Source organism: Galeopterus variegatus, unplaced genomic scaffold, assembly GCF_000696425.1.
Source record: "Galeopterus variegatus unplaced genomic scaffold, G_variegatus-3.0.2 Scaffold2054, whole genome shotgun sequence".
NCBI lineage: Eukaryota > Metazoa > Chordata > Mammalia > Dermoptera > Cynocephalidae > Galeopterus > Galeopterus variegatus.
The window spans coordinates 43,459-58,609 of NW_007728165.1; the positions used below are offsets into that span (position 1 = coordinate 43,459).

The following is a 15,151-nucleotide window of genomic DNA, read 5'->3' on the forward strand; positions in this document are numbered from 1 at the left end:
ACTTATGTCTGTTTATCCACCTCTGTGTGCTCAGCACCTGAAATGCTTGGCCTGTAATAGGCATTTAGTAAATATTTCCTGCAAGAATCCATGCACGCATGAATGGATGAATATTGTCCTTTTCTAGCAGCTTAATTCAGAAAAGCTAGTGTGGGTTTTTATTAGGATCCTTCTTATAATTTATACTTCCAGACAGATAATTCTTGAAAAAACATTCTGTTGTGAAATATGATAATGAAATAATTTACACCATTATCATGTATCTGCTATTGAGTCAAATTTATTTTCATTATTAATAAGCATATAAACCTATAAGGTGACAATAAATTTCACTCAAAAAAGCCTATAACTTATAAGTTTAAAAAGGGCAGCTTGAGAGAAACGGATCATCTTAGTTTTGACCTTGTTCCTCTTCTGGTCCCTATATATTTTGCTCATGTTATAATTGTTTCATGATAAGACAAAGCAACCTGTTAATGTTTTTCGGCATTATAATATCATGAAGAACTTGGAAAATTGTTTCTTCAAAATGAACAAATGGAATGTGAAATAAAGAGAGGAAGGATACCCATAATTTTTTAATCTTTAGTTTAAAGACCAACATAAATTACATTTCAGTGTGCCTTATGAACACTTTAAATTGCCAGATTTGGTCATGCTTCTTGACTGAGCCATCTTTTCCAGTTTTTGGGGGGGGACTCAAAGAGAGGATTAATCATTGTACAATTCACACCTTCAAAAATCATCCTTATAATATGAATTTTGTTTTTTCAGACATTTTTGAGACTATCACTATTATAGATACTTTGGCTAGACTCTTTCAACTTCCATTTTACCTTCCTTCCAGTTGGAAAAATTAGAATGCACAAAACCTACATCCTGCAGACTCGCTTGCAGTTAGGGCTCTGGAGACATGTTAAATTCCATCAGTTAGGTACACCCACATAAGATCGCAAAGCAGAAATGGTTTAGCAAACCAAATGAATGATTTGGCAAATGAAGATGTTAGTAAGTTACTGAGGCCTGCCTCAACATTTCCAGTATCTAGTCTTCGTGCATGTGAAGGGGCAGCTTTGATAAATGAAGCAACTTCTTGACATATTGATGTGCCCTGATGCTTAATAACTAATAACAACCCCTTGGTTTCAATTTTTTCCATCCTTCTAGCAATTCTGTAGATGCCCAGTTCCCTGTATAGAATTTCTCCTCCTTATGCAAACTAGAGTGTTTATGTCTAAAACTAGAGTGTTTATGTCTTCAAGTCCTAAGCAAACCTAGGAAGATATTTTTAAGAGGATTTTTGTTTGTTTGTTTCCTTTGTTAGTTGCTTTTTTCCATCATATTTCTTCAGGTGAAAATTTACCTTATAAATTGCAAAAATATCCTGGAGATTTTCCTTCTTTAAATTTTCCATGGTGTTTTTAAGTGGCAGATATTTATTTTGTCTTACCATGGATAATTTCAAATATATACTAAATAAGAAATTATTATAATTAATCCCAATGTACCAATTACTCAGTTTCAACCATTATTAATTAATAGGATGACAATTTTGCATTAGGTAAAACTTAATCCACATTTTTCCTAATGCAGATTATTAAGAAAGTATGATTTACCAGTTTTATTATAGTAGAGGTTCACTTATCACTCAGTAGAATTTAAGACAGGTTCATTTGCATCCGCATAATATAAAGTGTAAGTGTAGTAAAATAATAATATAAGGCAAAAATAAATTTTCATATTATATAATCATAAATAATATATAAGTTAATATAAATATAATAAAATACTATGAAAAAAAACCATATATTAAATAAGCATCTAGGCATATCTTGTGCCTTGTTAATTTGCTACTATTTGGGGCTAAAAAAGTGATATCGTATGCTCTGCCATATTCCTCTGACTATTTTAGGAAGAAATTACATATGTGACCAGCTCGTCAAGATTTCAGGTTTTTCTCAATTTCTCTCATTATCTCTACAAACTTTTACTACTTTCATAATAAGCTTAAAACTGGCTGTTTTTAAACCATATTGCTGTCACATAGAAATATAGTTGGGGAATTATTAAACTCTGAAAATAAATATGAGTTAAAAACTGGCTTAAATCACTCCCTCTCTTTCTTTTTCACACACACATGCACAATTTTGAATATTTGGAGGTTAAATCCTTGTAAACAAGTGACTGAATTATGCATATTTCCATCAGGAAGTTGAACTGATTTCTATGAAACAATAATATTTTGTATTAGCAAAAGTAAATATAACAAGTCACAGACAGAAAACTGGTTCCCAGTAGAACAAACTTGTTTAGCTACACCAGCTAAGCAGCCGTCCCCAGATACGCTGAGCAATTACCCAGTTTGGTCTCTACTTCAGTGACTGTGCACTGGTCTTGTAGGAGGTGATATTGGCATAATCAATTCTCTTGCATTGTGTACAACCTCACTTTGACATGACTGCTGGGCTAATCACACAGATCTCCCAGTAGCACAGAAGTATCAGATTTTCCCATCACTCATTACACTTAAAGATGTTTTGCCTATCCCACCAAAATGCTAAAACCATACCAAAACAAAACACACACACACACACACACACACACACACACACACACACACACACACACACCTTTCAGTTTTGCCAAAAAACATTTTTTCTGATTTTGCAGTTGCATGCATATGACAAATGCTTTAAAGATTACAAGAGTTTCTTCTGCAAATCCTTTAGCAAAGCTGATGGCCCAGGAAGGAGCACTTTGTTTATATTTACAATCCAATCATGTTACAGACACAGATCCACTGACCCAAGCAACCGCTTTCTCAGTATTACTATATAGTCAGAACTGTTTTTTTTTCTTATGATAAAACATATATTTCACCAAGAAAATAAAGTTTTTAAATGCAATTTGCCACAACATAGATGGACCTAGATGACATTATGCTAAGTGAAATAAACCAGACAGAAAAAAAAATATTGTATGATCTCACTTACATGTAGAATTTAAAATAAAGAGCTCAAGTACACAGAGATAGAGAATTAAACATTGGTTACTAGGAGCTGAGAGAAATAGGAGGAAATGGGGAGATTTAGGTTAACGGATACCAAATAGCAGATGTAGGATGAACAAGTCTAGAGGTTGAATGTACAACATAATGATTAAAGTTAATAAAATTGTATTGTATTTGGGATTTTTGTTAAATAAGTAGATTTTTAGTCACTCTTGTCATAAAAAACTATGCGAGATGACAGATATGTTAATCTACTTCACTATAGTAACAATTTTACTACCTATATATATCCCATAACATCATATCATAAACTTCAAATAAATGCAATAAAATTTATTCCAAAACAATAACACAAATGAATGAATATTCAACAATATATAGACCCTACAATAGTACATCCCTAATAATGGAAATTCACATATAAAGCAATTGGCAATCAACTCCCAGACCCACAGAACATCTGGCTTTCTCTTTCTGCTTATTTCATGAGCCATATAATCATGCAGCTTCTAATATTTTACATTTTTTATCCCATTTGTAAAATCGTATCAGGGATTTTCTGTCATTACTATTTGCTACTTGCTTAGAGTAATCATTATGTGCTTAGGCATCTTATGATCTTCATTTTTAAGGTCCTCACAACCACCATTTTTTCCCCACACTAATCCCATCCAGCCCAGCCTGCCCTCCCCAGACAATGTCCCACCTTGAAGATCTCTGTTCAAGTTTTCCCTTATTTCACTTTACCCACTGTCTCCTATGCTGGGAGACTATTTTTGGTTTACTATGACAAAGGGAAAATCTGGAAATTTCATTTACACTTAAGTTGTTTGTAGCTGTGAGGAATTAGTTTTTTAACCCCAAAATGCACAGGCCCTAGGAGATCTGCAATTTAATACAGGACAATTCCTTCATAACTCAGACTGACACTGGTGGAGGAAATGTTTGGTGGAGGAAAGGTTTGAGGCAAATACTTGTCACTGAGCCATAATACCTGAGGTAACTATCTTTTCCAGGTAGACTTAATCTTAACCTAAATAGAAGCGAATAATCATGTTTGAATGAGAATAAAAACAGAACTAAATTTAAAGCTAAAATCTAATTGTCAGCCAGCTGAATAACCCTATTTCTTAATGGGACATGTTGTTCTCTCCCAGCATCTTACCTTTGCAAGGTAGTATTGTTATGCTATGTAGCTCTTCCCAATTTCATTACGTCTTGACCCAGATGGACCTCAGCTACTAAACTATAATAGTCTTCCTGATTTTAGGCTATTGACCTCTCTTTTCTTAGAGCACTTACTTTAGAAAAACTGTAACTGTAATTTTTTTTCTCTGCCCCCTTGAGATGTAAATCTTTTTACAACTTTCCAGTTTTACAACCCAGGAATGCCTTTTCCAAAGACCTGAGAGGCATCCCTTTGAAATGTGATTATCAAGAAAGATAATGCTCCTTTCTTTCAGTTTTTATGGGAGGATAGGAGCCTAAATTCTTTGGGCACCTTGCTCCATGTTGTAAAACTCCCTCCTATCCTGGAGATACCAGAGGGAAAGTTTACTTTTCCTTTGGGTATGACCAGTTTGCGAACTCAGATGATCTATGATTCCCCATTCCAGCTCTTACAAACTCTCCTGCTTATTTTTCTATTTTTATTTTTCCAGAAAAACTTAGTTCAGACTGAGTTCTGGTCTCTCTCACCTATTGCAACAGCCTTGAATAAAGTCTTCCTCGCCTGTTTAATTTTGTCTAGTGCAATTTTTGCTTTGACAGTCTATACATGGACAAATTTAAGTACTCATGTCCAATTTGTAGATGTTGCATCAGGATTCTTTCATGAAACAAACATCCTGAACATAATCTGACTAAGGAAACAAAGAAAGCGCAGTACCTTTTTTTTTCGCATCAATGGCAGTTTCCTTCTCACTTTTCTTTTTGACATCTTCTTTTTCTGCTGGTAAAATAAGATAATTATAAGCCTCTACTACTTAATTCTTATATTTTCAGGGTATGCATGACTGCCATTGTGACATCCAATTCATCTTGTATAGAGAAGTCCTAAATCAGAGCCATGAATCATGTCAAATATCAGTGAATTAGCACATTCATAACAGACTAGAGGCTTAGGTGTGCTTTTGCTTCAGGAAGGGGCAAATTTTTCCAAGAGCAAAAAATCTTTCATGACAGTGGAAACACTGAATGGCATTATTAATTATGATAGAATTCAATAGTTTTTCTAAGGTTTATTAAAAGGAATGTATGCATCTTTCCTGGACTATCAGGTCACTGGAAGCATGTCAGAAGCTCCAAAATCTCTGAGGCTTACTTGGGACATCACACAAACTATTAACTTAAAAAAAAAAAAAGAATACAACAAAATAAACCAATCAACTATTTTCTTTCCTCTACATAAGATAATTTGCTGTTTTGATTAACATTTCTTATTAAACGGAGTAAGTCGAATAATAATCTTCACATTTATATATATATATATATATATGTATATGTATTACTGTATTACTGTATTTATTCAGCAACTTAATTCTTTTGTTTGTTAGTGTTCTATCAAATTTGAGGGCTTATAGTTTATGTTTGGCTCTCAGTGAGGATTATAAAACAATGACTGTGATAGATTGGTTTTAGAAGCCCATGCCCAGATCATTATTGCATAGTTTGCTTTTGAGTATCAGGTGTTTCAGTTTGTGTTCTGTTCACTTGTGTTGTTTCCTCCTAGAACAACATATGGGGTCAAAAAGAGGATCTTAACTATCGGCTTGTCAATATTTGCATGGAAACTTTATGGAGATAAAACAGAAATATATCACTGAGAAGTGGGAACAACTCTGACCACTAAGGAGGAAAAAATATTCAGGCGTAGTCATTTTTTTAAAGTGTTTAGGCTTGAATTAAAAAAAAATCAATTTCAAATTTATTTGAAATATTTAGAAATCTCAAAAGTGTTCATTAGTAAAATGAATATAATAGCTTTATCAGCAGCAGTATAAATGGATACTAATCTACTTACATGTTACAGAGTTTTAAAATTCATTACCTTTCTTTTTTGTTTCAGAAGTAACTTTCTCCTCAGCTTTCTTTTCATCTTCTTTTTCTAGGGAAGAAATTTGAAAGGTTCCCTTTAGGAAAATTGAGTATGAAAGAAAAGCTAAGGTTGAAGTGAATTATTGTTAAGTCAATTCTGCCTCCAGAGAGCTTTTTGACCTTGAGCAAGTGATTTGATCTCACTAAACCTTATTTTCATCATTTGAAAAATAATAGTACCTCTATCAAAGTTATATATGTATATGAAGCACTCTACACAGGTCCTGCCTAACAGTAAATGCCTAAAATTGTAGACTACTAATATTATTTATGAATCATCAATAAGATAGTTTGAGCTTTCTCAACCAAACAGCTATTTGCCTGGTGCCTAAAGTAAGATATTTATAAATAAAAGTAAAATATAATTTCATTGGAAAGATACTACATGGAAGTTAAAAAATTAATTTTTGTTTTCACATATTCAGTTTCATTAGAAATAATATGTTAGGCCATTAATGGTATCTATTTTGATTTAGCTGTTTTCCAAATCTGGCTCTTGTCAACAGGAATGTACAGCCTGGTGACATTAGTCTGGCAGTATGTTGGAGACATAACTTCCACTGCCCTCTCTGTACAAGTTGTATCAAGGGTACTCAGACAATCTGTGCACCCAGAGTTTGTTGTAAGTGTGAATGCCACGTAGAACTTTTTACGGTGCCTCTAAACTTCATGCGAGATCCGTGTTTCAGAAATCTGAGAAAGCCTTAGTCTAAGGGGCAAAAAGAACCTCAAGTGTTACCATAGCCTTTTAACAATTGGACAACCCTGAATATTTTTTTGGTAAGTATCATTTCAAATAACAAAGTCATATAAAGTAGTTGCTAAAATGGAATGTTCGGTGATTTTAGGTTTAAGGCAGTAATAAGTACAGTTAATTTTGGGAATTGACTGATTTTTATCTTAAATGACTAGTGTTATTTACCTTATATTTCAAATACCTTTCTCTTTGCCATTTGTCATTTGTCTCAGGTACAGATGCATTCAAAAATTTTCGTTACTCAGAACTATTATAAAATTGTTGCTATGCTAAAGAAATTCCATGTGTATTTCTAGGATGAATGCTTAAAGTTGTCTACTAATGACTGCATCTTATTAAATCCCGGAATTAATTCATTCCCTTAGGTATAGAGCTTTTTTACCTACAAGATCAAAGATAACACTTTCTTTCAGTGTTAGAAGTATAATTTATAAAGAATCCCTTTTCATGACTTCTAGAAATAATCTAGTGTTGTAGGGAGAAATATATTCACACTTAGTCTAAATGTGTCTACAGTGTACTATTACAGCTCATCCAATCAGAAATAAAAAGTCAAGAAGTCAAATTCTGATAGTTCCAGAGTTAGAAATAAACCAATTGAAGTCTACTTTGCCTTTTCCTAAAGGTTTATTTATATTAAATATGCAAATCCATATTTAAAATTCTGAATAAAGATACTTTTGATTTAAGTATTATTACATTCTGCTTCTCTGGGAGAAATTTTATGTAGCAGAGCATTTTCCATCTTAGCTAAATAAATGCATATGCTAGATAATTGAATAGGCATTTACTAAACATCACCCTCCAATGTCATGCACCAGAAAAGAGGTTAATTAAAATACAGACTACTTGTAACTATTTCTAAACCTGTACTCAATATTAATGCCATAGTCACTGTAAGATCACAACTCAATATCCAAGTCTCTAAGTTTTATAACATAGATGAATAAAGATTTCTTTAAAAAGTTCATGCCAGTTAGTCAATCTGACACCAAACTTCGGAATGAAAGTAGATATTTGAGGCCATAAGAGGGAAGGCATTCTTTTCATATTTTAAAAAGAGCATGCTCTTGTGCAATAAATTCTACCCTTTAAATTAATATAGTTGGGATTTTATTGTGGAGATACAGTATTCTTGCCTTAGTTCAGATGGAATTAATGCTTCCATTACACACTGCCTGTGATTATAGCCATACACTGTGTGTCATGAATAAGAGCAGAAGTCTACAAAAAGCAGGTACTTTAATAACATTTTTATGAATAAGACCTTTAAACTGTCATTATGGGACTCACTTTATTCATGATGAATTTCATTTAAAACATCCACTTCTGAAGATTCTGCATTTTTTCAGGCATTATTGTCTCTGTTCTACAGGTGACTTGGCAGTAGTGGAATTAAACTTTTCATTTATGAAAAACTTAACAATTTAATTATAGCCAACTTAGATACAAAAGTAGCCCACGTTTCTATTAAGAAACTCCTTCCTCTGTTTTTTTGTCCCTCAACAGCAGTATTTCTCTTTCCACCAGACTCTGCGCCCACATATTCTATCTCCTCTTCACCTTCTTTTCCCATTTTTCTTTTCTTTTTTTTTTTTTTTTTTTTTTTTTTTTTTTTTTTTGCTGTTTTGTTTGTAACAGCTAGAGAAGGATTAGAGCATTTAATACCATTGGTTTTCAGAAGGTTAGCAATTAAATATATCTAGGATGTGAACTTATCAGTATATTGCCTTTCTCTGACAAGTGTCACAAGCCCTGAAGTGATGGCTCTATCTAGCAGGGATCACAGGAAAGGCTGGATGAGACAGAAATCCTCCCTACAATGAACAGCTCTGAGCCACAAATATGTTATTAGCTTCTGCATAAATTAACATCAGATGAAAGAAAAATTAAACGACTTACTTTTTACTTTCTAAGCTCTTACAATGGGCTTTTATCTTGCTTTTAAATGTTTTTGTGCCATCTCAAAGCCAGAGAAGCACAGTAGTTAATTACAATTGTAAAGCTTTCTAAGATTCAGTTCCTAGCAGAACGAGGAAACAAATGCAAACCTGTCTCATTTTTGTCTTATGTTTTGTTGCTCCCCTCTTTGCCTTTCTAGTACAGAGATTATCCAAATCCTACATATCTGTTGGATGCTTTTCTAACACTTTATGGCCAGGGTTGATGTATTTTTGGTTCCAGTCGAGTAAATAAGGATTTGTTTCTTTCATAACAATGCATTCCAGCATACCTCATCCCCATCATGTCACCTTGTTTCTCTAGAGTGGCAGTGATTGCCCTGGAAACCAGCTCACAGTATGACCATGGAAAATTCCACATACGCTGATAAGTTCAATTACATGAGTGATTAATGGAGTTTTCCCACTGTCATCTACAGAGGGGTGTGGGGCATGAGAGGAAAATAGCATAAGTGCTTGCACCAGTGACCTTGGTCTGAATTCTGTCTTTGAGCCTTTCTGGTTGTGTGATACTAAGCAATGTGCTATGACACAATGAATTTCATTTTCCTCATTTGAAAATTTGGGCTAAGAAAACCTACCTTCCTGGATTGTTGTGAGAAATGGAGATAACTGAGCTAAAATGCCTGAAACAGAGTAGATGTTCAAAAAATAATAATAGTAATGACAAGCTATTACTATATTCTACAAATAACAAATATCTGACTGCATATAATTTTTATTTTTCTAGGTGTGATATTTATTGATCTCTTTGAGTAAATGCAAATTAATTCTTATTTTCTATATCTAGGGTGTCTATGAAATATTTTGTATTAAGAAGCTTCAGGAAAAAAATGTACATATGTAAGAATAAACTAAATGTACATAAGTAAGAGCTGTGCTGCAATGAAAAAGAAGTGTATTTCAGTCTTGGTTTTGCTATGATTAGGAGCCATTGCTTTGTGCAACTCTAGGTAATTCATAAATCTTCTGTCTTTAGTCATAAAAGTCAGGGAAATGAGTACAATGTATTTAAATTCCTCTTTACCAGTTCTTCCCTTATTTCCCAAATGAAATATGCATTTTCTTACATTTATTTTATAATTTTGCTGGGACCAGGTAACTTAAAATGCATGTAAGTTGCTGTGGTTTGTTGCCTGGTTTTGATATGGCTTAAACATGTTTAAGGCAAGAGGAAGTTTCATTTTATAGGCTTAAAATGAATAGGGATCAGAAAAAAAATAAAGCTTAGTATAGAGGATTAGAACATGAGAGGTTTGGAGGTGGCATTGCTTTTTTTAAGGTAGATTGGGGTAAACCTTTCTGAATGGGTAACATTTGAAAAGAGTCTTTAAAAAAGTGGAAGATCTTTGGGTTATTGGGGAAAAGAAAATTTCAGCAGAGGAAAAATATCTGCCAAGATCCTGAAATGGGAGCACACCAAACATATATATATATATAAAAGAGCTTGAAAAAGCTTGGAGACAAGTGTGGCTGGAGTGGAGGACCTGGGAGGAGAGTGTTAAGAGGAGCAGCCAGAGATGTAGTGGGACAGATCATGTAGAATCTGTAGAATCTTGTTGCTCATGATATGAACTTTTGATTTTACTGTGAATAACAGAGGAAACCACTGAGAGATTTTAAGTGGAGAAGTTATATGATTCTGAATGATAGTTTAAGAGGAACTTTGGATGTTGCTGGGTGGTGTCAAGTGTCTCACTGGATTTTGTGATCATATTGTAAGGAAGAAGATGTAGAAAAAAATAATTCAGTACAAATATTATTTTCCCCCCCCCCCCCCAAAAAAAAAAATTCCTCTAAATTTTATCTGGGTCTCTTTAAGGAATATAACATTATAGAAACATAGTTAAGAGTACCTCACTCCCCATTGTAATTAGGTTGCTATGTGAGCAAGGCTCTCCAAATTAAGGACTTGAGTTATCTGGCATAACTAAGCTGGCCTTTCAGGACCTGAATCCATTTTCCTTTCCTTGACATTTCTTTAGTGATACCTGAATTATTCTTAGATGCCAGCTCTTCTCATTTATCAGCTATTAACAGAGAACAATAAACAGCCAGCAATTCTGTAGTACTTTTCAGTGACTACACACAGACTTTCAAATATACAATTTGCTCACTTCTATCAACAATTGTTCGTTTAGCTTTATGTCAAACCACTTGACAGGGGCTGGAGTTTTTTAAAAAAATTCCTTGCAGGAACTCCAGGTTGGGGACTGACTGCGGCATGGGCGGAAAAGCAGCGCCACCTTCTGCCTCATTGTTGGAAAACTTATCTTTTGGCTCTCTCACAACCAAAGTTCTTTGACCCAATGACTATTTTTTTTTTTTCTGTTTCTGAATTTTGCATGCAAAAAGGAACTCAAAGAAAAAGATTACTTAATACATTTCAAATTGCAAAAAATTCCATGTTCGTTAAACAGTATTTAAAAATGTAAAACGGATAAGGTCGATTTACCCCAAATCCTTTAAAAAGATAAAAGCTTTTTAGGTATGTAATTACATTGATTTTAAATAGATTACGTTTATACAGATGAAGATCACCACATCTCTCCTTTTTCATTTTTATATAGATGTGAAACAGGAAAGGCAAACACTATGTGGGGTGGGGGGCGAGAGGCGGAGTGAGGGACACACTGTATTTTACTTTTCTACTCAGTTCTTTTACATTTCACAAAGCAAATGCTCAATTAAAGTTTGTTGACCTGAACTCAAGCAAGAAACTCTCAGTCGACATGCACTTGTTTCTTTGGATAACTCTTTAAAGTACAATTGCTTTTGTTTGTTTGTTTGTTTGTTTGTTTGTTTGGGGCTTCTGCCATTTGGAAATTCTTGGAAAACACTTTTAATCCTTTCAAGTTTCTGTGCACGATCATTGCTTGCTCAAGATCTTTTGTTGTAAACTTTTCTAATGTTTTTTTATTTGTTTTTACAAAGGTAAGGAAAACATAAATATAAGATTATTTTCTAACAACTTTTAATTTTCAATATCATGCTATTTATCAAAGATTACTTTTTCCATATTTTATCCATCTACTCTCTACATTCATCTGTGGTTGGAAATGGATTGCAAAAGTACCTCATTACATTTAAAATGTCAGGAATGCCTGGAAACACTAGAAAATTGAGCTTTTCCTTCTCATGACTAAATTATTGGTATTTAGAGAAAAAGTTGGTTGTAACTCAAAATCAAAATATACATTATTTTAAAGTGCCATTTCAAAGAGAGTTCTATTTTTATAACAGATCCTTGAGAATCTTGGGCTTGATTTACCAAGCAAATTGGAAAGACTCAGTAGTTATTTTCAAATACGATTTGACTTTAAAATTACCAAAAGTTGGAGAAAATTACATTAAGTGAAATAAGCCAGGCACGGAAAGAGAAATACTGCATGTTCTCACTCATATGTGACAGCTAAAAAAGTTGATCTCACGGAAGTAGAGAGTAGAATAGTGGTTACTAGAGACTAGTTAGGAGGAGGGAATACGGGGAGAGGGTGGTCAATGGATACAAAATTGTAGAGAGATAGGAAAAATAAAATCTATTGTTCTATAGCAATGTAGGGAGACTACAGTCAACAACACATTACTGTATAACTTCAAGTAGCTAATTTGGAGGAATTTGAATGTTCTCAACACAAACAGGTGACACATGTTGGAGGTGATGGGTATGTTAAAATACCCTGATATGATCACTGCACAGTGTACAAATGCGCCCAAATATCACATTGTACTCCATAAATATATACAATTATCATGGGTCAATTGGAAAAAATAAATAAATAAATAAAAAGAAATAGTAGAATAATTGTCACCAGAGGCTGGGAAGGGGTGAGAAATGGGGAGGATGACAAGAAGTTGATAGACTGGTACAAAGTTACAGAGTATCAGTTAGATAGGAAGAATAGGTTCTGTGCTCTAAGGTGACTATAGCTAATAATATTGTATCGTATATTTCAAGACAGCCAGAAAAGAGGATCTTCAATGTTACTACCACAAAGAAATGATAACTGTTTAGGTAATAGATACATTAACTATTCTGATTGAATCATTATATAACATATGCATGTCTTGAAACAATAAACTGTACCCCATAAAAATGTACAATTAAAAATAATTAATTAACTAATATTTTAAAAATAAAATTACCAACAGTTACTAGTATGTTGGGCACATTTATAAGTCTGCTTCTCAATTAAAGTTTATCAATTTTAAAAAAATGCCTAATGTATATCAATTCTTGAATCAGATGCAAGAACCCACTCAACAATTAAAATTTTTCAAGTTGTAATAGCTTTAATATGTCAAATTCAGATTTATTTTAACTAATGAGCTACAGAAATTTCACCTTCTCTCATGGATCATATCAAACTAGTAACACATTTTTATGTCTTCTCTTTTCTAAAATAAAGATTATTCTAGTGGATTAAAGATGTTACACCAAATCCTCACTTAATTAAAGGAAGCATTTCTTATCCTTTATTAAGTGAACATTTGCCATCGTTATTTACTCCATGTGGCTAAAACAGATCTGGCCATAAAGATACAGCCACTTTTCTCAATGGTTCTAGAGAAGAGAAATAACATAATTTGGAATTGCAACCGGCCTGTATAACAGGAAGACACATTTAGCAGCAAATAAATGTTTTATAAAGAAAAACTGGTACTTGTAAACAAGAGCTTTGGAGGAAAACGATCCTTATAAAATGTTTTATGAGAAAAGCTTGCTGGCCCAAGAGGGTTTCAATCAGAATGTCGTAATAAGAAAGCTATTAGCAAATCAGATTCACTCTGATTCACAAACCGTCTCATCCTTTACTTCCTCTTTGGTCCTTTATAGGTCAAAATACAAGGAAAAAACGACCAGCATAAAAGTTATAAAAGAGGGCAGAGGCAGGAAAATGGCCCTGGTCTCAACAGAAGGCTCCTTCACTGTGTTTCCCCATCTTGGGGGCCACTCCTTGAATTCCAGAGTAAAAACCTACCGCTCCTGGACAGTCAAAACAGACAGAGGCCCCTAGCTATATTGGCAGATGTGGAGAGGAAGGAAAACAAAGCTCTGTCTTCTTATATACAGGTTAGTAAGAAAAAGTGAAAGGTTTTTACAAAAGGTCTCGTTAATCAATAATGGGCAATCAAAACCAGTATAATAAGAGAGGAAAGTTCTAAGTTTAGAGATACAAGTTTCTTATGAAATGCATTTAATGTCTACTAAAATGCGGCTATATTTCATAATCCATGGGAAACTCTCATTTCTTTCCATTGTTCTTTTCCTTTTCCTTGATGTTTTTCCACCTTTATGTTTTTGTGTTTTTTTTAAAAAAATATACTCAAAAGCCAGTTGTTAGGGCTTACCTCCTTTTCTGATACTAAGCTGAATCGCACTTGTTCTAACATGGATTAACTGGAATACTGTGTACCTCAGACCCACCTTAGCACAGTGTTGCAATCAAAAGAAACAAGAATCTAAAATTCCAAGAAGGGACGAAAGATAAATTTAAATCTGTACTGAAATCTCTCAAATCGCTAGCATCGTACGACCCAAAACAAATATTCTAAAGATTCTATTCTTGATCTAGCTTCTCAAGCTTCCCTCATCACAGCTGCTTCCCCAAAACTCATTTTTCTTCCAAAAACATCACTAAAAACTTAGGCCAGCTCATGCATCTCTCCTATTCTATCCTCTTGACCTCTTTTCTCACCATCCAGATCTTGTATTTTCTTCTGGGGAGTGGCCCATTCAAATATGAATTAATTTAACCCTTTGGTTGCCTTCTGATTCTTCTGCTAACCCAGCATATCTGAGCAGAACACAAATACTCTGGAGCTGACTAAGTAAACCTACTATATTCCTTAGAAGTTAAGGTGGGGGAGAAAAGCAGTGGATACTTATTTTAATACTTGTGTCCCTATCACAAAGTGGTTAAGTTATAATTTTTTTTAAAAAATCTTTTACTAACTATTGGAAAGTGAAAGTCAAATAAAGTCTGTAGTTCAGTTAGTAGTGTTGTACCAAAGTTAATTTCTTATTTTTAGTAAGTGAACCATAGTTAATAAGATGTTAACATTTGAGGAAGCTTGCTGAAGGGTGTATAGAAACTCTGTGTATCATCTTTACAATTCTTCTGTAAATGCAAAATCATTTCAAAATTAAAAAAATTTAAATAACAACACAATATTGGAGAAATTATGTCTGAAAGAGAGGATTCATTTTGACTTGGTAGTATTTATTAGCCCACTATATAACACCGAGGAAATGAAATAAATGTGTATGTGTGGAGGGAAAAAGAACGAATGAGATAAAGGCCTTCCTCAAGCATGATAAAATTT

General features: G+C 33.6%; 1 protein-coding gene across 1 annotated transcript in view; it reads right to left on the reverse strand.

Annotated features, from left to right (window-relative positions):
- Positions 1 to 6,059: 6,059 nt before the first annotated feature.
- The window catches only part of TRDN (triadin), a gene marked incomplete at its 3' end in the record, with an annotated part of 179,582 nt that continues 170,490 nt past the window's right edge, over positions 6,060 to 15,151 (reverse strand). Inside the window, exon 11 of the mRNA XM_008580267.1 lies at positions 6,060 to 6,116. Within this exon, the coding sequence (XP_008578489.1) occupies positions 6,060 to 6,116 (57 nt within the window). The remainder of the gene's footprint in view (positions 6,117 to 15,151) is intronic.